This window comes from Anabrus simplex, chromosome 3 (assembly GCF_040414725.1).
Source record: "Anabrus simplex isolate iqAnaSimp1 chromosome 3, ASM4041472v1, whole genome shotgun sequence".
Lineage (NCBI taxonomy): Eukaryota > Metazoa > Arthropoda > Insecta > Orthoptera > Tettigoniidae > Anabrus > Anabrus simplex.
The window spans coordinates 456,985,956-457,012,569 of record NC_090267.1 but is presented as its reverse complement, the minus strand read 5'-3'; the positions used below and the strand labels follow the sequence as shown (position 1 = coordinate 457,012,569).

General features: G+C 40.4%; 1 protein-coding gene across 1 annotated transcript in view; it reads right to left on the bottom strand.

The window, feature by feature from the left end:
• Positions 1-1,182: 1,182 nt before the first annotated feature.
• LOC136866857 (endochitinase) overlaps positions 1,183-26,614 on the bottom strand; it is a 105,372-nt gene continuing 79,940 nt past the window's right edge. The window contains exons 5-10 of the mRNA XM_068227087.1: positions 24,718-24,940; positions 22,938-23,058; positions 14,455-14,643; positions 9,414-9,492; positions 4,006-4,220; positions 1,183-1,322 (exon numbers count right to left, since the gene is read on the bottom strand). Of these exons, the coding sequence (XP_068083188.1) occupies positions 1,272-1,322; positions 4,006-4,220; positions 9,414-9,492; positions 14,455-14,643; positions 22,938-23,058; positions 24,718-24,940 (878 nt within the window). The 3' untranslated portion in view covers positions 1,183-1,271. The remainder of the gene's footprint in view (positions 1,323-4,005; positions 4,221-9,413; positions 9,493-14,454; positions 14,644-22,937; positions 23,059-24,717; positions 24,941-26,614) is intronic.

The window sequence follows — 26,614 nt, the reverse complement described above, 5'->3', positions numbered from 1 at the left end:
TTCTTCCTTCTTTTATTTTGAACTTAAATACTGAGTTTCACCAATATATATGCCACGGTCTTCACGTGATGCTGTTTAGCAGAACCATTCGATATGGCAACCCTGTTGTCATAAGAGCAATACTGTTTTCGTAACCTGAAATGACCTATAAGCACCGGGCTGAGTGGCTCAGACGGTTGAGGCGCTGGCCTTCTGGCCCCAACTTTGCAGGATCGATCCTGGCTCAGTCCTGTGGTATTTGAAGGTGCTCAAATACTCAGCCTCGTGTCGGTAGATTTACTGGCACGTAAAAGAACTCCTGTGGGACAAAATTCCGGTACTCGGCGTCTCCGAAAACCGTAAAAGAGTAGTTAGTGGGACGTAAAGCCGATAACATTATTATTAACGACCTATAGGCCTATGACACGATAATGTTATCTGAAATGATGCATACTTTTAATACTAGAAAAATACTATCCTTGTTCATTTTGTAGAAGCAATCTCGGTACTGGCCACGCAGACCCTTGTAGAAGCGGAAGTTAATAACATTCGTAGCCTCATCCGTGAGTGGGATGGAGCTCTACGACTGGCCGCATTTGTCCGCAGGAATGGACCTCGTACTTATATCCTGCGTATGCTGAGTAAGCTCCAGAGCCACGTGTGACCCAAATCGTGATTCTAAACTTTTCACCCTTATGATGAGGAATCGAACTCACGTCCTCAAGAGCGGAAAGGAACACGCCCTTTTCCCTTCGCTAGGGTGATAATTCTGTGCACACTATATTAATGGGTGTATATCTAATGACTGAAGATCAACGCCATCAGATTTTGAGAAAACAAAACTACATCTCGAAACATTTATATATTGATATTAAACAGTGCTTCCTTGCTTTAATTTTAAACAAAAGTTGCTAAACGGGAAAGTACAACGCACTAGCAGGAAGTAATTCTTTTAATTACTGTAGATAGCAAATTCTTCTTCTAATTATTCTCTTGTATAACTGGGAGACAACAGTTTAGACAAGCTAGCAAATAATAACACTTCTGTCATTAAATTATGCAGATCATGTTGACGGAATAAGAATGGCTTACATCCTCCAGTTGAGTGTCATGTTCTTGACCAAAAAATTCACTTCATAGTACAGGAAAAGTAGTACAGATAGTTCGTAGACTAGGAACGTTATTATGGAAAACACACAGATGACGGATGTAAAAAGATAATTTATTTTTACCTCCATCTTACAGAACTACATACGAACAACTTCACTCTGAATAGGGACATGCTTGCTCTGTCATACAACACATGACATCCCAGGTGGAACAGGAGGGTCATCTGAGGAAGGCTGAAACACAATGCAACATTGTTGTTAGTTAATTATTTCTCAACGTCTGGCTCATTTAGCAAATTAAAATAACTATTTCCTTTCTATCAGTAAACGGCCGTAGCCGTGTTGAAACACCGGATCCCGTGAAATCTCTGAAGTTAAGCAACATTGGGCGTGGTCAGGAGTTGGATGGGTTGCCACGCGCTGTTGGTGGGGAGTAAGGGAATGAAGGAGCGGAAAGGAACTGGCCACGCTACCGCACGTAAACTCCGACCCAGGAACACCTCTGCGGAGGTTCGGACCTGCCTTCGGGCAGAATAACCCTTACCTTACCTTTTATCAGTATTTATATACATGAAGTTCTTTTTCTGGCTGTACATATACAATAACAATACTTCGTTTCTATATCGAACGTGGTGTATAATAATCGCTTCTAAATTCGGCTTCGCTTTTATCTGTTTGAGAAAGTAGCTACTGGAGTAACCGTCAGGAAATTTGATGTTTGTATAGAGAGAATGCTATGAAGAAAACTACGTTACGAGTTATTCCACTATTGCTAATAAGAGGATGGTTTAGAGAGAGCTCGTAAATAAATGATTTTTCACATATTCCCAAACTGGTTGTTTTTCCGCATAAAGTGCATATAAAAAATGTGTAAGAAAAGTATGGGGTGAGGCAAATAAAAATCTTTAAAATGTAATAGAAGTTGAAAATGTTGCACCACGGTCTGTAATGTCACAAATGCTTTAGCGAACATCTGATAGGCAGCAACACCAGGGTACAAATGGCGGTCTGCTTTTAAGTAGTGAAAGTGTTCGTCATAGCAGCAACAGGACAATGCTCGGTCCCACATAGCCCGTGCAACAGTTGCTATCATTTAACACCTACATTTTGAGTACCTTCCATATCCACCATGTTTATCAGACCTCCCCTCTATTGATTATCGCACGTTTTGACCATTCAAGAAGGCACTGGGAAGAAAGAATTTTCCGTTGGGAGCAAGATGAAGGATGAAGGCAGAGCGCGAGTGGCTACGGAAACAACCAAATGATTTTTTTCTCTAGAGGAGGAGGATCTGCATTAAACGCAATGGAGACTAAGTAGATATTGTAAATGATACACATATGAACCATTTTAACTCAGTTAGATAAATTGAAAATAATTAAGAAGGTATTCATTTGACTCGCCCTCGCAGAGTGAACACGTTTTCTTCTCTTCACTTTCCAGTAGGCCGAGCCATTTTTCTTTTATCTTTTACATGTAGTACTCAGCCCGAATGCTGGTTTGATCCCCAACAACTCCGCCGTCAGCAGTCATAGATGGCATAGGCCTCATTGAAGAGACGGATAGAGAAGCGCATTCTATGTTTGAAAGTGGACAGAACTTGAATCAATTTCTTGCCTGTCCAGAACCCCTACAAAGCTTGAAAAATAAAAAATATATTCGTAGTTTTATATTATTATTGTTGTTGTTCATTTTGTTGTTGTTCTTGTGTATCTGGGATTACATTTACGTTAATGATTTGATCGAGCAAAGTCTGAATTGAATTAAAGTGTATCTCAAAAGACAATTATTTTGATAAATGATAACCTACTAAAAACGTCTGTAGTGGCCAAGTCGCTACGTAAATTCAGAGAATTTACTACAGATAAGAATATCCTAACCCACATTCCAGACCTTTAAGTCAAAGTAACCTCCAGAGGGATGCATTAAGCACTAATGCAAAAAAAGTATGGAATGTTGTTCAGAAATTAAGTATTGCGAGTAGGGGCGATTTTTTAAATGTGTGTGGTCATTGAGGTTGGCTTGGTTAGACGGTATTATTTATGTAATTCTACAAAAGCTAACCTGCTAATAACGGCCCATCAGCTAGTAATAAATAAACTAAAACGGAATATTAGAGAGAAAATTCGTTGGACACCATTATTCTAATGGAGATGTTAAGCAAAGCTGAAACAGACTTCAGAAAAGCAGGCTGCAAGTGGGTTAGGGGAAGGTTCTAAATGATGGGGTCTGTCAGGTCCACCCCGTTAACGTAGTTAACAAGTCAAGAGACTGAGTTCCGTCACTCGCTACCTACACACGAGAAGGTGCGTGTACGTACTTATGTAGTGCTGAATTATGTAATAAAACGAAATAATCTTCAGTATTGAAACCTAAGTAATCATAATATTTAAATGACAAATTCTAATATCTGTATGATACTAACCTTCTGCCACATTTCTGAGTAATTTTTTTGTAGATTGTAATGTTTACGCTATATAGAATACTAAATAAAGTATTTTTATTTAATTATTCTTTCGTAAAGTTCTACTATTTTATGAGTTACATCAAAGTGTCATTTTCATATAAGTGAATTGGTTAATTAAATATTTGTTTATATATTATGCTAAGAAAGTGTTCTGCATTTTTACTAAATGGCTGTGGGCTGTGTTTCCTTCTGTTAATTATCTGCCAGGTGATTTAGAAGGTTCCGTGTTCCAAGAGTTAAACAAGGACATTATATCACCAATGCTTGCATTCACATGTATTGATTTACATAATAAGTAACTAGTCTTGAAAATGGTACGGAATTCCCTTTCTTCCTCGGGGTGATGTCTCAAAGAATTTCTGGACAGAACTCAGATAGCCCCTGAATGGGTCTGGTCAGTCTATGGACTCACTGTACATTTTTAGATCAATGTAACACACGATATCTTACCCGAGGTCGAGTAAGGTTGCGGTGGTGTGTAGGTACGATGTAGCTCCTCATGCTCTTGTGGAGGATGTTGAGCAGCACGTTTTTCACTCCACACACTCCTGCAAAGTCGTCCATGTCGATGGCCCAGGTCATAGCTCCACCATAACCCTTCTTTATGATGAAACTCATCTTGTACTGCACGCTCTCTGGATTCTCATATCCTACCCATTGATCGCCTGAAAATAGGTGAAACATAGATTTTCATTATAGAAGGTAACATAATAAACGCTGTCTGAGGCAGAGATATAGGGACTAACGGGCAGACAACACTTCCGTTCCATAGAATAGGCAAGTAGGAAGGAAGCGTGTGGTAATAGTGATCTCTACACAAATAGATACAAAAAGCATGCTGCTGCTGCTGCTGCTGCTGCTGCTGCTGCTGCTGCTGCTGCTGATGATGATGATGATGATGATGATGATGACGATGATGATATCTGTTTTGTCATGTCCAACTTTCGGCGATTCTGCGGGACTCAGCTCTCGTGCTTAGATTCAGTTTAATCAACGCGAAATTTGGTGGTCTTCCTGTTACTATCCCAAGCATCTTTGTCCTTGGTAAATGACCTGATAACATTACCTTACCAATGTAAGTGTGGAGTAATTTCTGGATCGTTCCATCAAATGACATATCGAGAACTTGCTATTTTATAAATTTCGCTGTCCGTGTTATCTGTAATAGTCTTCTCCGTCATCATAATTAAGAAGCATCTACCTTCCATCTGTCTGTATTCTCCATCGTCCACTTCTAACACGCATCCGTAAATTATGAAAAAAATGGTTGCACTCACTAATCTGAATACAACAGTCTATTTGACGACTTTGTTCTTACGGACTAAACACATGCTCCGATCTAGTGAAATTTATAAATCCCAAGTGACTTAGCTGGACTTCGAATTGTACCATGTCGACAAGGTCACCAAGATATGCCTGTACGATTTGTCTCCTTCGCTACCTGTAATTCTATGTAAGGTTTATGTGGTAGATTAAGACGTCCATAAAATCTCTTTAGAAATTATTTCAGACATTGTTCACCGGCGTTCACACCTGAAAAACAGGTAGATCAGCCCGTTCGAGTGATACAAGTACGACGAAGTAAGGTGCTGATGATAACCGCACAATGAACAAGTGATTAATCGTCCATTCAGATTAATTGAGGCGTGTGTGTTCAAAATACGCTATTTCCAATCTAAGAAAGTTATTGAAAAACGTAAGGGAAAGTATAATACAAGGCACATGGAGCATACCCATGATCGGGTATAATATTACTTTTAAAGAATTACATCTTTCTGCTCTGGATTGCACATGACATTCGATAATATTTAACTACAGCAATGGGTATGGACGAAATACTATTAAAAAAGTGGAAATATGACCTTTTAAACAGACACACTTCAGTTATTCTCTGTAATGCTAGCGAAAATTTTCCATTATTGGTTAGAGCGTTTAGTGTGCTCTGAACAATCCCGAGTGGTAAATAGTGACCCCTATTAATGCCTCCCTGGAATATCAATGATCCACCGCTAGGCTACAAATATTGTGTACAGTGGAGTCTGAGACCTTTGGTGTTACTGATTCTCTCTAAACCAATGAATCACTGGAGTAGAATATTACAATTTATTTGATCTAGTGCCATATGTTCCTTTTAGATCTACTTATTCTAGTGATTTACATGTTTTCCTAACCCTTGTCCCGATTCTCTACGGGGTCGGGTATGAGGTGAGATGAACCCGTCGTGGCGGGTTTTATGAGCGGATGCCGTTCTTGACCTCAACCTCATCAGAGGAGTTAATGAGATGAAATTAATGGCGTGATCTCTGATAGTATGAAGGGAGAGGGTGAAACCCGGTGCCGGCACACAGACTACTCCTATCGATTAGCACCAAGGGGTCCGCTCAAGGCTTAACGTCCCCATCCGACGGACGAATCACCATCAACAGCGTCATATGCCCTCACTCCATTTGAGCACTGCGGAGAGCACGCAATCTAGTGATTAGAAATTGTACACCAACACCTCCTCTACCCTGCTGGCCAACATTCTGATGGTGAAAATGTTTTCGACCAACGGGCTCGAACCGGATAACCTCGATGTAAGACCGTTTAGACTTCAACGCCTTAACGATCACGGCCACCAGGCGGGCTATTCTAGTGATTTACATATCTCGATAAAATTGTTATTGTACTATATTTAAGGTAATAATTTTGCATCGGTCTAACCAGAGCTTTTGTGTGTGTGTGTGTGTGTGTGTGTGTGTGTGTGTGTGTGTGTGTGTGTAATGTAAAGGTAGTGGTACTCATCCGAACTTCTTCATGAACTGAATCTCACACTTTGTTCATATCTCCAGATGTACGTCTCTTTTCTTTTCTGGCCCACTCTGAAGAAATTTTCACTTTCATCTGTTTTTTCTCGTCCTCAACTTGTAAAATTTTGGCACCCTACAACATAGCATTTCTCTGGAATAAATCATTTTTCTGAGTTAATGTCCATCATGTTCAGAATTATTTCTCTCTTGAACTGCAGTAAATCTATCGGTACTTGCGATGTTTTCTTCACATTCACTTGATTCACTGTTCACGTGTTCAGGAGATACTTGAAAAGAATCGTCATGCTTTCTGTTAATGCGTAACGGTACAAAATAATTAGTTATTTTATTAATTAACTTCTCTAACTTGTGAACCATACCACCCTTGATACTACTAAATAACTGTGAACTCATTTGCCTCGGCAGCACAAAACAAGTGTTTATGCTTTTCATATTATTTACTCTAAAAAACGAAAGCAGTTAAATTTAAGCATGCATTAACCCCAGATTAACTATGACGGTTAGCTATTTACTATAGCTCATTCCATGTTAAGGAGACACTATTGCTCTTATGGTAACACGGTTACCATATCAAACGGCTCTGCTCTACACCATCACGGCAAAACGGCGGCACATAAATTTATGAAATTCAGCCTTTACGTTCAAGACAAAAAGCGGAAGAAACTAAGCTCCAAATGATTTTTATCAGCCAAATGGGACGGAAGTTTTACAGGGGCTATTCTTGGTTTGTACAGAATCAGAGGTAAACTACGGCACATAAAATACCTCAGCATTGAAGTGTAAAGAAAATTGGGGAGGAAATAGACAAATAATGTTCGTTGGGTCGAGAGATGCATTTAATTGCACTTAATACATTTCTCCTGGCAATAAAGGCTATAAAAGAGACGCAGTAAATAAATACTGTATATGCTAGCTAATTGCTTTACGTCGCACCGACACAGATAGATCTCATGGCGACGATAGGACAGGAAAGGACTAGGAATGGGAAGGAAGCGACCGTGGCCTTAATTAAGGTACAGCCTCAGCATTTGCCTGGTGTAAAAATGGGAAACCACGGAAAACCATCTTCAGGTCTGCCAACAGTGGGATTCGAACCCACTATCTCCTGGATGCGAGCTCACAGATGCGCGCTCCTAACCGCACGACCAACTCGCCCAGTAACACTGTATGTGACTCTACAAAAGATCACAGTAGTAATGTTAAAGAAAGAAATCGCATACGTAGGCTTATCGCATAACTTTCCCTCAACACAAGACAATTACGTACTAATTTAAAGCCTAAAAGCACACACGCAGCAAATAAATAGTGCAGATGACTTCACTACAGAAATGAGCTGCCGACGATTCATAGAGTGAGGGACTACACGAGGCTTGTACCGGAGCAACACAGAAGAAGGAAAATGAAGGAAGGCAACGAAGCGATGGCTGTTCCTGCCACTGTGCTTCCCCCCTACGAATATATTTATGAAAAAGTATATGTTATGTAGTTATTTTAATAATTCACGGGCTAAAATGTCTCATCCTTTTTATCTATCTTTCATAATGCATTACAAAGTACAGTGTAATATCTCTTAATCACGAAGAATTATGGATGTCTCAGAGGGGGTGTGTTCACTCCTTGTAGGTCCAGACGAGCAATACTGTTCTCTTAAGATGGAATGAGCTATAGTTGTTTGCAGCTACGTTGGTATTAACAACACTTGCTGCAATAAGGATACCAATAGATTGTTCTTGACAAGAACAGTTTGTTTGTAGAAGAGTCAGAAAACTAACCTCCAATTATTTTAGAACGAAAGTTTACTCTGTGGTGTAGTGGTTAGCGTGATTAGCTGCCACCCCCGGAGGCCCGGGTTCGATTCCCGGCTCTGCCACGAAATTTGAAAAGTGGTACGAGGGCTGGAACGGGGTCCACTCAGCCTCGGAAGGTCAACTGAGTAGAGGTGGGTTCGATTCCCACCTCAGCCATCCTGGAAGTGGTTTTCCGTGGTTTCCCACTTTTCCTCCAGGCGAATGCCGGGATGGTACCTAACTAAGGCCACGGCCGCTTCCTTCCCTCTTCCTTGCCTATCCCTTCCAATCTTCCCATCCCTCCACAAGGCCCCTGTTCAGCACAGCAGGTGAGGCCGCTTGGGCGAGGTACTGGTCATACTCCCCAGTTGTATACCCGACCAAGAGTCTGAAGCTCCAGAACACTGCCCTTGAGGCGGTAGAGGTGGGATCTCTCGCTAAATCCGAGGGAAAAACCAACCCTGGAGGGTAAACAGATGATGATGATGATGATGATGATGATGATGACGAAAGTTTACGGAAATATCAATCATATGCTCGTACGCATTATATATATGGAAGCGTAAGAAAAGGGGACAAACAAGCTTTACTTTAAGCCATAAGCCAACACTTAATAGGGAATATGATAGGAATATTCGGAAAAAATATCCAGTATCCAATTCATGTTTTGTTTCTTTCCAGAAAAGGGTGCAGATACTACATGCCGTTCGATACTGCCACAAAAAAGCTCTGGGGCTAACTAAATACCTTTTATCTGATAGTCAATCTGTTGCCCAAGTGTCACCGTATGCAGTGTTCTAAGAATAGGATAGTACGGTCGTTACCAAACGATTTGGAGATGCGATACGTGTTGCGTAGCAACGAGCTTGCATTCCGAAAATATGGGTTCAACCCCATTGTCGGCAGTCCTGAAGGTGGTTTTCGCTGTTTTCCCATTTTCACACAAAATAAGTGTTGGAGCCCCGCCTTCATTAAGTCACGACCGTTGCCTTTCCAGTTCTACCCCATTCCGATCCTTGCATCGCCAAAGACGTCCATGTCGTTCAAATGAAATATGGTTGTCGTCTACGAGAAAGATACCATACCAGCATTTGGCTGGAGATCAACCGGAAAAAACCATGCAAAGTCGTCTAGAGAATATATACCTTTCTATAGTCCCTGTGGACACAGTTGAATGAATATCTCATCCATCTCAGACTTCAATAGAATACACTTAAACTAAAATGAAAGTGCAACAGTAAAAATACTAATGAATTCTTACCTTTATAAGCATAAGGTACCATTCCGAACTGGTCCCATCTCACCGTCCAGCCGTGTTCTTGTTGCTGAGCCATACAGATCTGTAGAACAAGAAATATTTCACTCACAGTTTAAATACAACAAATTAGTTTCTCATGTCTAAAATAAGCATAATTAAGATAAAGAAGTCAATATTTCTTTCATTTAAAATTTCTACCAGTTCGTATTCTCAAATTTCTTTCCGTAATTGCTGTATATTACGTAAGCCGGATTGTAACACAAAGTAACTACAGTATTTTAAAAGATTCAATTTTTTTATGTGGTGTTACAGAGGCATTCGTGGATTGGTAAGATCAGAAATACCGAGGTTATGGACAGGATGAATAGAGCAATTGAGGTTCCTTCTTCATTACAAGAAAACACACAAACTAATTCAGGCTGTTTGGAAGTTCCTATTACAACAAACTCCTAGGGTTTGAAGAGAGGACAGCGTTGATTACGTTTTGAATAGGAACCAATGTACGGAAGCGTACTGTTCCCATGCAATAAGTACAACACTTTCGGTCAAGCATTTAAATCTCCTCGCTCCCATTGAGTGAAGGAGCAATAGTAATTTATCTAGTAGATGCTTTACTAACAAAGTAACATTAATTAATTTGGTAACAATGTCCAATGTCACCAGAAATTAATTTATGTAAGATCAATTAAAGATTGAAAATTATTGAGAAAAATCATTCAAATAAGCGGTCTCTGCCTTATCCTCTCCTGAGAATACATTCGTTACTTTGTATGATGAAGTTGTAACAATCAAGAGTGAACAAAGCCAAGATTGATGCCAACATTATGACTATGAAACTAAGACATCTGCCTCAGTCAGTTGTCTTATTTCATGATTTATTTCTTCCTTTCTTAGGAAATTGAACATAGTTTCGTAAAATCAAAATTCCATTGTAAATATGTCATTGTATTAGACATCAACTCAGAGACCGGTTTGACTGCATTTTTATCTCCACATTACAGATATATCTTCATCTACCCTCCCATTTGTCATATTCAGGGACGTTTTATTGTGGATATCGCGGTAATCACGACAAGTTAGGTAGAGAACTGATTTTTGCTCATTTTCAGGACCTACGCGTTCTGTTTATATGCGGACAAAACAATCGCAACATATCGTGAAGTGGAGTCCTAAAAGCGAAATACGATTACAATCCGGAATAACCAGCATGTTATAGTTTGACTGCGAATTTTACACTGAGATGCTTTTAAGAGAGTTTGCTGCTTAATAAGGTGTTTATTGTTCTATTGAATTTGAGAGATATCCCGAAACATTCCTAAGGATGAAGCACCTGCATATATCTAATGACGGCGAAAACAACAGGCTACACATGATCATAAGACCTTAAACTTTTATGCAGTAATAGGTTAGAATTAAAACTAATTATTTTTTATTAGGATGTGTGGTCTAGGCCGCTCTTCCGTAATGTATTGAGAGTACCATAAATTCTAGGGGTTCTGATGGTCCAAACCCCTAATATTTATGCAAAACTCATAACTTAACCAATGTGCAGATTAGACTATACTAGTAACACGCTTCGCCGTAGTGTAGGGGTAGCGTGCCTGCCTCTTACCCGGAGGCCCCGGGTTCGATTCCCGGCCAGGTCAGGGATTTTTACCTGGACCTGAGGCCTGGTTCGAGGTCCACTCAGCCTACGTGATTAGAATTGAGGAGCTATCTCACGGTGAGATAGCGGCCCCGGTCTAGCAAGCCAAGAATAACGGCCGAGAGGATTCGTCGTGCTGACCACACGACACCTCGTAATATGCAGGCCTTCGTGCTGAGCAGCGGTCGCTTGGTAGGCTTCAACGGCTGTAGTGCCATGGGGTTTGTAACACGCTTCAGTACGTTTACTGTATAAAAATCCGGGCTCTAATGATCAGTGATCACACTTCTTCTACCGCTGGGGATGCATATGTGTATTTGGCCCTGTTTTACGGACGGATGTGCTTCCTGGCGCCAATCCTATATGGAGGGATGTAATCATTATTGCGTGTTTCTGTGGTTGTTGATAATGCAGTGCGTTGTCTGAATATGAAGGTGAAAGTGTTGGTACAAACACAAACACCCAGTCCGCGAGCCAGAAGAATTAATTGGACGCGATTAAATTTCCCTACCCGGCCGGGAATCGAACCCGGGACCCTCTGAACCGAAGGCCTCAACGGTGACCATTCAGCGAATGAGTCGGAACAACGATCACACAACTCGATCTAAAATATTTTGTAAATCAACCTAATCAACCCAAGATGATGATCATCATCAACAACAACATCTTAGCGTTAATCCTGCACAGTGCCAATGTCCAATTCTAAGTTGTAGCATTAACGTAAAAGAAATATATTGGCGAAAGTATTAAAAATGAATCTGTAATATTAAAAAGTCATTATGTTATCGCCGATGCATATTTACAGTAATGTAATTAGCTTTTCCTCGATCATACCACATCTTTACTAGAATCTAATGGACATTTAATGTTAATTAGCCGGGCTGAGTGGCTCAGACGGTTAAGGCGCTGGCCTTCTAACCCCAACTTGGCAGGTTCGATCCTGGCTCAGTCCGGTGGTATTTGAAGGTGCTCAAATACGACAGCCCCGTGTCGGTAGATTTACTGGCACGTAAAAGAACTCCTGCGGGACTAAATTCCGGCACCTCGGCGTCTCTGAAGACATTAAAATGTAGTTAGTGGGACGTAAAACAAATAACATTATTATTATTAATGTTAATTATGGGTTTATAATAAGTGGAAAATAATAATCATATTGAGCGAACTAATCTCCACCAAAAGTATGAAATAATCACTGCTGATATCAACGTTAACAAACACAAATGGCAAAATCTGTCTCCATAAATACTTGCCTTTAATCATATTTATTCTTTTGTGACCTGCTGCTGTTTTTAACCCCTGTCTTCCATAATTACGTGAACGAATTACATGTCGAATATTTCACAGTCGCTCTTTACTTATCAACTTGATGCAGTATTCTTAACGTATGCTCTGACTTCCCACCTAACATCTAGCTTCATTTTGTCACTTTCAACACGAAAATACCTTCTGTCATGATATTTATGATTTGCATATGTATTTTGAAGGTAAGGAAAATTCCACACCATCCCATAGAACTTCGCACTTACTTTTTATGTCTTCCTCTTTATACTATTTCTGGATATTTCAAATCCAATTAACAAAACATATTCTTTCATATTTCATTTCGTAAAGAATAATCATTCTGACACGTGATTAATCAGTTTATAATGAGTGTTCTGAAGAAATGCGTAATTTTTTAGTAAAATGTAATGTCGTATGGCTTTTAGTGCCGGGATATCCCAGGACGGGTTCGGCTCGCCAGGTACAGGTCTTTCTATTTGACTCCCGTAGGCGACCTGCGCGTCATTATGAGGATGAAATGATGATGAAGACAACACATACACCCAGCCCCGTGCCATTGGAGTTAACCAATTAAGGTTAAAATCACCGACCCGGCCGGGAATCGAACTCGGGACCCTCTGAACCGAAGGCCAGTACGCTGACCGTTCAGCCAATGAGTCGGACTTTAGTAAAATAATAATATATCCAATGATAAAGATGCTACCTAGTAAATAAAACTTGTTAAAGTTCCCTCAGATACGTAGCAAATGTCATTGTTTCTAACATGTTAGTGAAAATAATACAAATAAGATATACCATTTTATATGAACCACTAATGGTTTCATCGCTACAGCGTGCTATATTCTCACACAATCTGTTCCTGAAAGAGTCGGTATAGTAATTAAAGACATTAAATCGGTATAAAAATATAAAACAATACAAATCAGGCGTATTAACAATTGCATAATATATCTAGACCTCAGAAGTGCAGTCAGTTCTATGTTACACTTCTGTTTACAAGATTGTGAGTTCCACCTTAGCTGAGTGCAGTAGAATTCTAGTGTGCTTAAATGCTATAACTTCGTTTCCTTGGCTTCCAGGACATTATATGTAGCCAAGATATGAATGCTAGATTTGCAATAGTCACGGAAGGATTTAATGGAAACAAAAAGCTGATATGCGGGAATACAGATAGATAGTCTATTTGTGGAAAAATACTAGCAAATTGTTTTGGGTGGAGTGTCAATCTCTATTGAGCGGAGATTTGTACTCTAAGAAAGGAAGATTCCTCACGCCTTGGACCATAGGCTGTACTCCACGCAGACTAGCCAAAGAAGTTGCCTACAAGCAAGGCGGAGCCAGCCAATGTTCTTTTTTACTCCCCCGGTATTTCTAGAATGTGGTTTTATGATGTACCCATTAATTTACACCGAATTGTATTTCTTCACGACCTCGTGCATTTTAAACATCACAAGGCACTCATCTGCTTCGTTTCAGACAGTCGTAAAAATAATTTTCAAGGACCTGTTCTCTATGGATGTGAAAGGTGGACTCTGGATTCAATCACAGAAAAACGTATTGATGCTTTCGAAATGTTCCTGTATCGCCGTCTCTTGCGGATATCCTGGGTAATGAAAATCCCCAATGCCGAGGTCCTTCGTCGGATGAAAAAGCAAAAAGAACTACTGCTCACCATAAAACAGAGGAAAACACAATACCTAGGACATATCATGAGAGGTATCAGTTATTACAGCTTATTATCGAAGGAAAGATACAGGGGAAGAGATCTGTTGGGAGAAGAAGGAATTCATGGCTGAAAGACCTTCGAAGATGGCACTGCTGTACTTCAGAAGTGGCATTGCATTCTGCGCTGTCATGATCAGAGCTAGTTACGTGGATCGCCAACCTCCGCTCGGAGACGGCGTCTTAAGAAGAAGAAGAAGAAGAAGAAGAAGAAGAAAATGGTGGTGAAGACATGTTCCGTCTTTGAATTACAGCAATTACAGTTTAACTAGCTGAGAGAGAAACTTCTATAATATCGCTGTACTCTAGCTGAGTAATTAGTCATTTAGAATATGTAGAATTAATGAAAAGACATTACTTTTAAGACAGAGAGTAATTATGTATACAATTACTCACCTCGTAATAACCCAGGAAGCTCTTCTCATTCGTGTACTTCCCAGGCATTCCTCCACCGAGTGCAGGGGTACCCAAAGCGTAACTTGTGGTGTTCTGTGGCAGTGTGAACGAGCGCCCATAGAACGGTATTCCGAGCACCAGTTTATGCGCAGGACATCCCATACGCTCGAAAATACGCATCCCATCTCTCTGTAACACACACACATCCATTAAGTACCATAGTTCATAAAATGGGTCTTTGTTGTAAATGAATAGTTTGGTCTCGCCATCAACCCAGGCACACGCACATCTGTGGTACTAAACCCTACGATACGCACTAAAAAGAATACAGGTCAGGTCGCAGAAGTTGACACCAAGAAAAGAGACATTTATGAACCATGCACAATGTTCTACAGCAGAGGGCAGTATGACTTGAAACATCTTGAAGGAATGCAGAATTAGACATGTAAAGAAAATCCAAACTCCATGGCGTAACAGCCTCGAAGTTTCTTGGCCTACCAAGCGACTGGTGCTCAGCCTGAAGGCCTGCAGGTGTCATGTGGTCAGCACGATGAATCGTCCCGGCCGTTATTCTTGGCTTCGTAGACCGGTCAGAATTAGACATAGCATTGTAAAAGACATCATTGCTCTGTTTCAATCTTTTAACACTTTCAGATCTGAGGATGTAATGTTTACAAAAAGTATGTTATAATATTTTCATTCTTGGAAAATTGACGAACTCTCCTCAGCGATGCCTAGGTCATCTGTGACAGCTGATGGAAGAGCTGTTGAAGATACAACCAGCCTTCGAGCTGAGTACTTAACATATCCAAGATCTAAGCAGTTAGGTATAAGAAGCATGCTAGGGACCTAAAAGGCAAACGGAGACAGATGAAGGTATAAGCACACAAGAGAGACATAAGTCTGGATCCGCTAAAAAGGAATTAAAATACAAATTAGAAACAGGGTTCAAGTTTTAAAGTGTTTTTTTAAAACTAAACCTTTCCTGTAGGTATCAAGGAGCTAATCAGGAACATTAATTACACGCTTACAAATTTTCAGCCATCTACAGGGTCTCTCTAATAAACTCAGACCGAGCGCACTGTGTTTTGTACTCTGCGCTACAGCAGCTGCCTCAGTCCAACTTACATCGCGCGCGGCCGCCCTACTTTAAGAGTGTATACAATCTTATGTGAAATATTACCTTATAAAAGATGCTGGAAGTATCATTCTTCATAATGAGGAACTTCATAAACACCATTCAGATTTTCTGTACACCAATAGCAAGAGTTATAACTATACCTCGGATTTTTAGGTGGTAATAGGTTAGAATGTAAAGTAATTTGGTTTGTAGGAAGTGTCATGCAACCCGTTGTATCATAGTGTAGGAAGAGTAGCATAAATTAAAGGAGTTCTGTCTGCTGTACCCCTAATATCTATGCAAATCTCATAGCATAACCGCTGTACAGTGTAGGGTATACTTGTTACTGGCTTAAGTAAGTTTGCATTCTAACCTATCAGCACCTAATAATCCGGACTCTAGTTATAACTGTTCACACGACCATTAGAATGAAACCAGGCCTCATCTGAAAATAGCACAAGGTGTGAGTCGAAGAAAACGACCATTCAATGATGCAAGATATCAATCACAATATCTCACTCTTCTGTCTGGATCAGCAGGTTTTAAATCTGTACGGTTTGATGTGTAACAGCTTTGTAGCTCTGTGTGCAGAAGAAACCGAAACCCCCACTTGTGCTAATTTTATGAGTGATTTATATGGTACCGTTCAACTTTCGCATCAATGTCATCTAGCATCTCCTCTGTTAAAACTGTTCGTGTGCGCGCGTGTTTTTTTATTCAGCACTGAGCCAGAAGTTTCAAATTGATTTACAATTACGTGAATCTGTGCTCGTGAAGGAAATTGCTGAAAAAGCCGACTCGTACTTAAAATACATTTTACATACGAAAATACGGTGTTGCAATGATAACTGTCTCACCATGTTAACAGATGAGATTCAGACTGGCGACTGATGCTTGCGAGGTCAAGAACTATGCGTGCGCCTCCCGTACAGCTGCTCAGGTCTCGGAGAGTAGAAACGCCCCTGGACGGTCTGGGTTTTAAAGAGACACTCTGTACAGGTTAATAATGCTTTTTGACATTTAAGCAAGATAAAGATACCCTACTATCAGACAAAATTTATTTTTATCGAAAAAAAGTTTAACTATCGACATTTGCCACTGGAAACCACAATAGCTGCAGAGACTTCGAAGAAGAACTATGGTGATCTTCACGCATGCCCTTCAGAATACGGTTCACACAGTCACTATCGCCTATTTTTTTGTCTTGCACATTCTTTCGCAAACTCTTGAAGTACTTGATATCCTTTAACCCTAGAACACTAACCCTTTGTAAATTTTACGACGGTAGGTAGCAGAACGGTATTGTTTACTGACTTCCGCGCATGCGTGCGTGCCGCTATTTTGTGTAGCTGAATTTTTCGAGCAGTTATTGACTGTGGCATGTGCGATTGTTGATATCTTTGCTCATTCTTGTAATAATAATTGGGTGGGTGTCGTCATATTGACGAACGGTTAGTGATAGTGTGAACTTATAAGTATAATGTTTCCTCAAGCCTTTTTTTACATTTATACTTATTTTATTTGTTTTCTTGGTAGTTTTGGTTTCTTTGCTATGTAAATAACAAACATTCATAATTTTAAGGGTTTATTTGAATATGTAGTGTTATAAAATTCCTTTCTTATAAAACGTGTTCATTTAATACTTTTGTGCGTCAGGTCTTTTATTCTTAATAAATAATCACATAAAATTATTTAATATCTACGTATTTTGATTCATGTTAAGTTTACGACACTATAGGAACTCTAAATCACCAAAATCTTGCCAAATATAAGCTGTTACGTAGAAAATATAACAATTATAAATTGGTGTAGTCAAATTTACGAAGGGTTAGTAATAATGTGTGGCGAAATAGGGTTAGTGTTCTAGGGTTTAATAAAGTCCTGTTTTAGAATACTATCTAGTTCCAGGATGTCCGTAACTTTCTCTAGCAGAGTTGTTGCTATCCATATTGCTAAGAAGAAAATTAAGGTAGAAAAGTTCTTCATAGTTCTGAACAGTTTACTTGCAGGCTTGTTCTGCGAAAAATACCTGAGTTTTGCAATAATTTTGTTGCTACTTGCTGGAACCTACTGTATGTTTCAACGTTTGTTGTCTGTCATTACTTAAGTTAGTGAGAATATCTGTAAACAGAATCACTTACAATGCCCTATTCAACAAGTTATCACTCGCTTAAAAGTGTAGGATTCAGGCTATCAAATGGAGGAAACTGAGTCATGGCCATCTAACAATACTTCACATCACAGCCTGCTTGGTTGCTAGGTAACTTCACCTCACAAATTTTGTATCGCCGTCCGGCTCCATGGATAAATGGTTAGCGTGCTGGCCTTTGGTCACAGGGATCCCGGGTTCGATTCCCGACAGGGTCGGGAATTTTAACCCTAATTGGTTAATTTCGCTGGTACGGGGGCTGGATGTGTGTGCCGTCTTCATCATCATTTCATCCTCATCACGACGCGCAGGTTGCCTACGGGAGTCAAATCAAAAGACCTGCATCTGACGAGCCGAACTTGTCCTCGGACTCCCCGGCACTAAAAGCCATACGCCATTTCAGTTTTTTATCACTAATTTCGTAATGCAAATTTTTGGATGACCCCAATCCATAAGACATGTAGGCCTATATCAAAATTACACAACCATGAAGAAACAGCAAAAAAAACAGGGTGCGAAATCAGAAAAAACGGTTCCGCAATAAAATTGGTCATTGCCGTCGCAGTCTTGTCTGTATTAAGATGTGTCCCCATGTCTAAGCCATTTGCGATCTGTAGATTTAAGCTCCGGATGATCACGGAAACTCCACTCTCTTTTCGCTGCTACATAAACTGACCTTAACACTTTAACAGTTGTATCTAACTTTTCCTTTCGACTTTTCATAAACAAATCACGAGCACTCGCTGCACACAGTGAGAATGAATTACGCTATTTCCGTGTTTATAAACAGCGTCCAAATTCTTCTTTTTTATATTTTCTCATTACAACGTCTTTTGTTCGAGGTAAATCATTAGATGAAATTCCTACCATTTTACACACGTGTTGCGAATATTTAACACTACACATCATTACTTGACAGTCTTTCTCATTGGTAGTAAACAACAACTAGGCTCGATTTTTCTGCCAAGACGTCGAAAACTTCTCGGTTGCCACCAGCATTGATGATCCTGGATTATCTTCATTGCTGCATTCGACTCTGTACTCGCTGTGTAAAGGACATTCCGCAAGTACTTTATGTAACACTTCATCTAATTTAGGTTTTTTATTGGATTTTTCCTGCACATAATCTTCATGTGTCACTGATTGAACTTGCGTCGTGACTGGTAGTGACTATATATTATCATTACCAATTTTAACCCTAGTACCACAACGTTCATTTCTTGGAACTAGAATCACTAGAATCACCCACGACCCTATATTTGAACAAATTATTTAGGCATTGAATGACATTTATTCTACTTGAAATAAGGAAATTACTTACATTTGAGTATATTAACCTCAAAACATAAAGAAATTTACCAAAATATCAAGTAATATTGTTTACAGAACAATTTGATTAAACGTGCGGTTTTTTTTTTGTTGGTTTGAATATTAAGCACTTGTCTACGTGAATATTTAGTGTCTTATTATTTATATCTTGACAATATTTACCTTAAAATAAACAAATCACGTATATTTTTGCAAGTTAAGTTCAGATAAGAAAGTAACTAACTGTAATACCACACAATATGGTGTACGTAACTTTGTTATCAAAAGTGTGTTCCTTTTCTTGGTTTTGATGTTCGACATTTTCCACGGTAAGTAATCACTAACTTATTCACAGACATAATTGCTATGTTCTGCACATAGGCTTTTAGAGCAGGAACAGCAAGTTGCTACACCTTTTCGGTCCCTGGTTCCAGGACAGAAAGCACATCGTCCAGGTCGTCGCCCAATTGGCGCAGTAACGTCACGGTGCTCGTCCTCATAACCAAGTACTTTGTGAATGTCATTTATGAGTTGCCTTGGAAGCCTCTTGTTTACCATTCTAGTCTTCATATGTTCTTCACATAGTTCTAGGGCAAGATTTTTTTGGAAATCTAAGCGTTTGATCATTTTCCGCCTTTTACCAGTCTTTATACAACCGGGCGAGTTGGCCGTGCGGTTAGGAACGCGCAGCTGTGAGCTTTTTTCTGGGAGATAGTTAGTTCGAACCCCACTGTCGGCATCCCTATAGATGGTTTTCCGTGGTTTCCCATTTTCACACCAGGCAAATGCTGGGGCTGTACCTTAATTAAGGCCACGGCCGCTTCCTTCCCATTCCTAGGGCTTTCCTGTCCCATCGTCGCCATAAGCCCTATCTGTGTCGGTGCTACATAAAACAAATAGCAAAAAAAGTCTTTGTACAGTGCCATTGTTTGATAACTTTACCAATAAAACACTCCACTACAAACAGTTCACCACCTACGAATACTTTACACAACTCACAACGTGGGGTCATATGCGACCCAAGAGCCTATAACTTTGAATATAAATAGCGGCGAAAAATAATGCAACCACTGGTTTCAAGAACGTGTCAAGCACTGAAGGTACTGGAAGCACCAGCTTCCTTTTTCATAGAGGCGCATGGGCAGAATCGGTTTAGTAGTCAGGCGGGTCACCCACAACCCCACGTTGTGGTTCTAGGGTTAAAGAAGTTAGTAATTAAACTAATCTTACATTTTTCCGCACATTTCATTTCTAGATTCTCGACCTCGACTGCTCGTTACCGTGCACAAGCTTACAGATTGCAGACTGGTGTCAACGGCGGATTTGGCAGCGGTAACGTCAGACAAGTTCATCTAAAATCCAAACGGGAGGGCTGTTCTCTGGAGTAAGAGAGAAGTCGGTGCAGCGAAGAAGAAAGAAAGAAAATCAGCTGAGAGGTTTATGAGAGACTGTCCCCTTTCCTAAGGCCAGGCGAGGAGCGGTTTGTCCTGATTTATTGCTTTATTAGTGGAACCTTCCTCTACCAGGCTAAATTCTGACTGAACAAAATTTGTCAGTTTGTACACTCCTTAAGTGTATATTGTCCTATTGGCTATCTACCGGAAACACACCCTATCTAAGAAGTACAGGAGTGGTGTACGCTCGGGCAAGGTTTTTATGAAAATATGTACAGCAAGAATATTCATTTCAGTGTGTTATACATTTTCCTCATTACTTTATAATGAAAGATTCCCCCCGGGCAATTTTAGTGGGGGAGAACCTCTGAGATAAAATTGTCGGTGGGGGAACCCTCCCCCCTCCCGCGATTTCGCACCATAAAAAGAACAAACAGGAATACACGTTCATGAAGCGTATATAGAATTTATTTTCTCAGAAAATTAGTTTTTGGACCCGGTTTTTGCCGGCTGCGCGCAAAAAAAATTGACCTGTTCAAAAGTGATCAAGGAGCGCGGCGGTCAGTTTTCGGTTCAGTCCAACTGCGCACAACACATTATGAACAATCTTCCACTTTCCTTCCCATTTTCAAAGATATAGGAAGTTTCTTGACTGTTATGTGTCAGTCATAAGAATTATCAAAAATACAGTGTAATATTTTCATACTTAGTGATGGGTATTTGTGAAGATTTTGAAATAATTTTACGCATATAAAGGTACTTTTGGACAACTTAAAGTATTACTCCATTATTGGAGCCATAGCAGGAGTCGGTTACACTTATTATATTTTTAGGAAATTCAAATGTGTAATACAGTACATAACAAAAGTTGAAGACCACTAGTGAAAATCAGTTTGTGAAGTCCTAGTCCTACATTGGTTGTATGAATTGACCTGCAAATATTTTGTGGCTTATTCGTGTTGATATATAACTTATGAATAAAACGGTGAAATATCGAATGAGGTTTAATAATTTTTTCAAACCTTGAGAACTTACGAAATTTCCCCACTGTTGACTAAAGTACGGAATGTATATGGCTAAAGCTACTTTTATTACCTAAACACGTATCTAATAGAGTGTATCTATATATTATATAATTGGATGTTGGTATGTTTGAAGCTAATAGACTCAAAAACTACTGGTCCGATTTTGCTGAAATTTTCACAGTTTGTTCTTATTACATCTGAGAGGGTTTATGAAGTGGTTTGACCGAAATCTGATTGGTAGTTCGGCACTAAGGGGTGAAAATAAAATAGGGGAAGATAAGCAAACCGCAAGACAAGTCTGATCAGCGGGTTGCCTACCCAACAGTATGTGAAGATTATGATGTGTTCCTTAAAACATATTTCTGTTTTTACCAAATAGTGTGGGGGCAGGACACCCCTCCCAGCCCAAGGCGAGAGGATGAAATGTAAAAGAAATCGAAAACGACCGATATTAGTGTCATATATGCTGAGGTAAATAAATGTATACAGGCAGGACAACGTCTGTCGAGTTTTGCTAGTATTACCATAAAATCCGAAAGATAAATATCATAGTGTCCTTTATTTCTGGGGTTTTCTTTTTGAAATTTCGAATTTAAACAAAAGAAAACACCTCATTTAGACATCCTTGAAAAACCTTTGGAATGCACCATCGTCACCGGACTTGCACGCCTCACTAAGTACAGGCTTCGCTCTACAGACTGCAGTGGTCAAAAACGATGTTCCAGATTGAGACTTATCACTGACTAGCGTCTTATCTTTGAGGTTACAATCACTGTCCGAATTGCGAAGTGAGTGTAGGCAAAAATGCGGAAAAATTCGACCCTACTATTTTTTTCATCTTCCGGTTTTACGGCAATGTACACTCTGTTGGATAGGTATTTAAGAAAAAATAGGCATATGCCGGCAGTAGTTTAGTCAATAGGATAACATTTACACTGAAAAGTGAGCTAATTTTATAGGCTCTCAAAATGTTTGAAACAATTAAAACTCTTAAACTTAGTTCGATAGTTCAACGATTGCTTTTCAGAAGTTGAATATCAACACGAATAGGGCGCAAAATGTTTTCACGCCAATTTTTACCATAAATGTAGAGCCAGGAGTTGGTTAACTGATTTTTCGCTGGTAATCTTACACTTTTGTTATAGTCCTAATAATAAAAGAAGCATTCTGACAGCTACTGACTACATGGTAGGACAGAAGGGAATAAGAGAATGTTGTCATGGAAACGTGGGTGGACCAACAGTGGTTACCATGGAGACGAGCCTGCTGTCCACTTGGAGTTGCCAGACGTTTCACTTCTCATCAGTGGCACCACAGTAGACTCTCCCTCCTGCACTAGCTGTCAGAACGCTTCTTTTAATATTAGGACTTAGTACTGTACGTGTTATCGTGTCATTACAGTATGTGCTTATGAGAACATATTTCAGCCTTAGATGCGGCATTTTCTGATTTATTATTCTTCATTTAATGACAAAGACGTCACTTACCACATTGTACTTCTCATCGGGAAACACATCATGTGGACGTCGATACAGAGGACTGTGAGTGTCAGCCTTACCCCAGCTTGAGCGCATGTCGTAGGCCATCACATGTACAGCATTCATCAGTCTGAAATAATAATAATAATAATAATAATAATAATAATAATAATAATAATAATAATAATAATAATAATAATAATAATAATAATAATTGCGAACACGCCTTAATGCATCATCTACATAACTGGAAAATGTAGGCCTACTACACGTCCAAAAGAGTGGATAATTTGGAACATCTACAAAGCCCAACGGGCACAAAACGGCGAAGATAATACAGAGTGAGAAACACAAGTACGAAAAAGAACAAATGGACAAGATTGAGCAAGACTTCCAGCAAAGTGAGTCAGAGAATACTAAAAGAGTTTTAAAAACAAGATACAAGAGTACAAGCCTGACTCCCTCTGCTTTCAAAGGAAAATGGACCTTTAGCAACATCAAACGAAGAAAAATATGATGTCCTTGCCGAATACTTCGACAAACTTCTAAATTGTGAAAAAGACGTTAACCCTATCAGAACCAACGATTCTACATGACAAAACCTGCCGCCTTCTCTTCCGGATCGCGAGGACGTAGAGAGAATGTAAAACAACAAGCCCTCTGCCAAGGACTCTATGACAGCAGAACTATGCAAATATACCTCGGAGGAAGCAATAGACGTCTTGCAGTGCTTATAGATATGCTGTTGCCCAAAATTAAATGGAAGCTTTAATACTGCTGTTAATACGCGTTATTCTTAGAGTAACCCTATTTCAACAACCAAATCTTTCACCCCTGATCCACATTTAGAGCAGTCGCTCAGCTGACAGATTCCCTATCTGTTGTTTACCTAGCCTTTTCTTAAATAACTGCAAAGAATTTAACATTTCCCGTGGTAAATTATTCCAGTCTCTAACTCCTCTTCCTATAAACGAATATTTGACCCTATTTTTCCTCTTGAATTCCAACTTTATTTTCATATTACGATCCTTCCTACATTTAAAAACACCACTCAAATTATTACTAATGTCATTCCACGCCATTTCCCCACTGACATACCACTTAGTCGAGCAGCTCGTCTCCTTTCTCCCAAGTCTTTCCAGCCCAAATCGAGCTGAATTTTCTCCAGTTCTCGAATTAAGAAATCCTGTTGAGGGGTCAAATACATTGGAACCATACTGTAGTTGGAGTCTTACCAGATACCTAATTGCTCTCTCCTTTATATCCTTTCTAAAACCCTTAAATACCATCATAAATATGTATAGAGATACGTACCATTTAATTACAATACCGTATATGTGATTACCCCCAATGAATATCTTTCCTTATATTAACACCTAGGAACTTACAGTACAGTAAAACCGTAAGGAACACGCAGTAATTAAAACTGAGAGGACTTTTCATGTTAGTGAAACCCACAACCTGACTTTTAGCATCATACCATTGCCTGCTGTCCACCTCAAAACATTGTCGATGTCTTTTTGCAGTTGCTCACAATCTTGTAACTTATTCATTACTCTATACAGAATAACATCATCCGCAAAAAGCCTTATCTCTGATTCCACTTCTGTACTCATATCATTTATAAAGTCTATATATAAGAAAACCTAACGGCCCAATAGCAAATTCACCAATGACTTTGAAGACATAATATTTTTGTAATCGATACACTTTGTCCTTGTGGAACTCTCCGCATGGGGGAAATTGTATTAATAAATAATAACTACATCACAGAATGCTCGATACTCACCGACAAAGTTCTGAAAGATGATACCCCTTGCGAACAATAGTGTCTCTTAATGGCATAGCCATGGTGATCTCCCAGCCCTTTTGCTCTGCGTCGAAAGCTTGTCTGAGTTCGTCCACGAAGAAATAGAAGTTGTCCTTATCGGATGGGGTGCCATCACGGTCTGCCGCGGCGGGGTACTCCCAATCTATGTCGAACCCGTCGAAATTGTAACGCTTCATAAACTCTGTGAAGTGGAGCATATAACATAAATGTTGTTATTAATAAACTGTAAACTCATTCTTTAATACAATATTAATATTCAGTTCCGATGAGAAACCTGTTCAATTTTAGACTCATTCGAGTCATTGCTTACGTTATTGTAAACAACTGAGAAAAGAGGGATGACAAGCAGTGTACTTTATGTACAGGGACTTTTTCTTATCTATTCAGGGGATTGTCGCTCGCCCTGTCGCCCGCACTGCGAGCCTGTTTCCCGCCAAGCACTTTGCCGTAATGCGGCCAGCGCTCGCCCGGTCGCCCGCACTGCGAGCCTGTCTCCTGCCAAGCACTTTGCCGTAAATCGGCCAGCGCTCGCCCGGTCGCCCGCACTGCGAGCCTGTTTCCCGCGAAGCACTTTGCCTTAATGTGGTTCTCGGTGCCACAAGCTCCCCTCCTCTGCAGTCTGCTGAGAGCTTTATCAGCGTAAGTTTCAGTTTAGTCAAGTGTTCGCGTGTTTAGTGCTCCGTGTGTTGTTCCAATGCCATTTTCATTACGTTAGCGTATTTAGATACATAATTAAGTAATCCCATGACACTACAGTCCTGAAGGGCCTTGGCCAACCAAGCGACCCCTGCTCAGCCCGAAGTGCGTGCAGATTACGAGGTGTCGGGTGGTCAGCACGACAAATCCTATCGGACGTTATTCTTGGCTTTCTGGACCGGGCCCGATATCTCACCGTCAGATAGATCCTCAATTCTAATCACGTAGGCTGAGTTGACCTCGAACAAACCCTTAGATCCAGGTAAAATCGCTGTCCTGGCCGGGAATCGAACCCGGCGCCTCCGGATGAGAGGCAGGCACGCTACCCCTACACCACGGGGCCTGCACATAGAAGCATAATACCTTCAGAAAATACAGGAAATCTTGTGCGAAAACACACTATGACTCAGTGCCGGGCGAACGGTGGCCGCATTACGGCAAAGGCTGGCAGCGCAGGCGGTCGGGCGAGCGACAATCCCCTGAATAGATTAAAAAATGCCTTTGTAGTTACTGTAAATTCCTCTTCTTAACTAAAGCCGTGTGGCCTCCAGAGACGCCTGGTGCAGGACTTTTTTTAAAATTTGCTTTACGTCGCACCGACGCACGTAGGTCTTATGGTAACAATGGGTTAGAAAAGGCCTAGGAGTGGGAAAGAAGTGGCCGTGGCTTTAATTAAGGTACAGCCCCAGCATTGTCATGGTGTTAAAATGGGAAACCACGAAAAACGACCTTCAGAGACCACCTTCAGGGTTGCTGACAGTGGGAGTTAGAACCCACACTCTCGATTACAAGCTCACATAGATCTTGTTCTGGTTGTTGGAATAAATAAGTTGCTTTAGAGCAGGACCTCTCAGGGTGCATGCGCCTGGTGCATGCACTGTGCACGGTGCAAAAGACGACTTCGCTTGGTTGCCCAGAGTGCAGACCCCCACTCCTCGATTTGGAGCAATAGCACTGTCTCTCTCCTTCCCCACGCCTGTCTCGCTCGCTCCCCCTGTTTCCCTCTTCCTCACTTGCTCCGTAACGCTCCAAATCCGAGCCGAGTTGAGCCGAGCTTAGCCGAGTAGCCCAGAGACGAAACGTTGGTCCGAGCCGAGCCGAGTGGAACCGATGCACAGTGCACGGAGCTCTTGCGCCTCGATTTGCACGTGTGAGATTG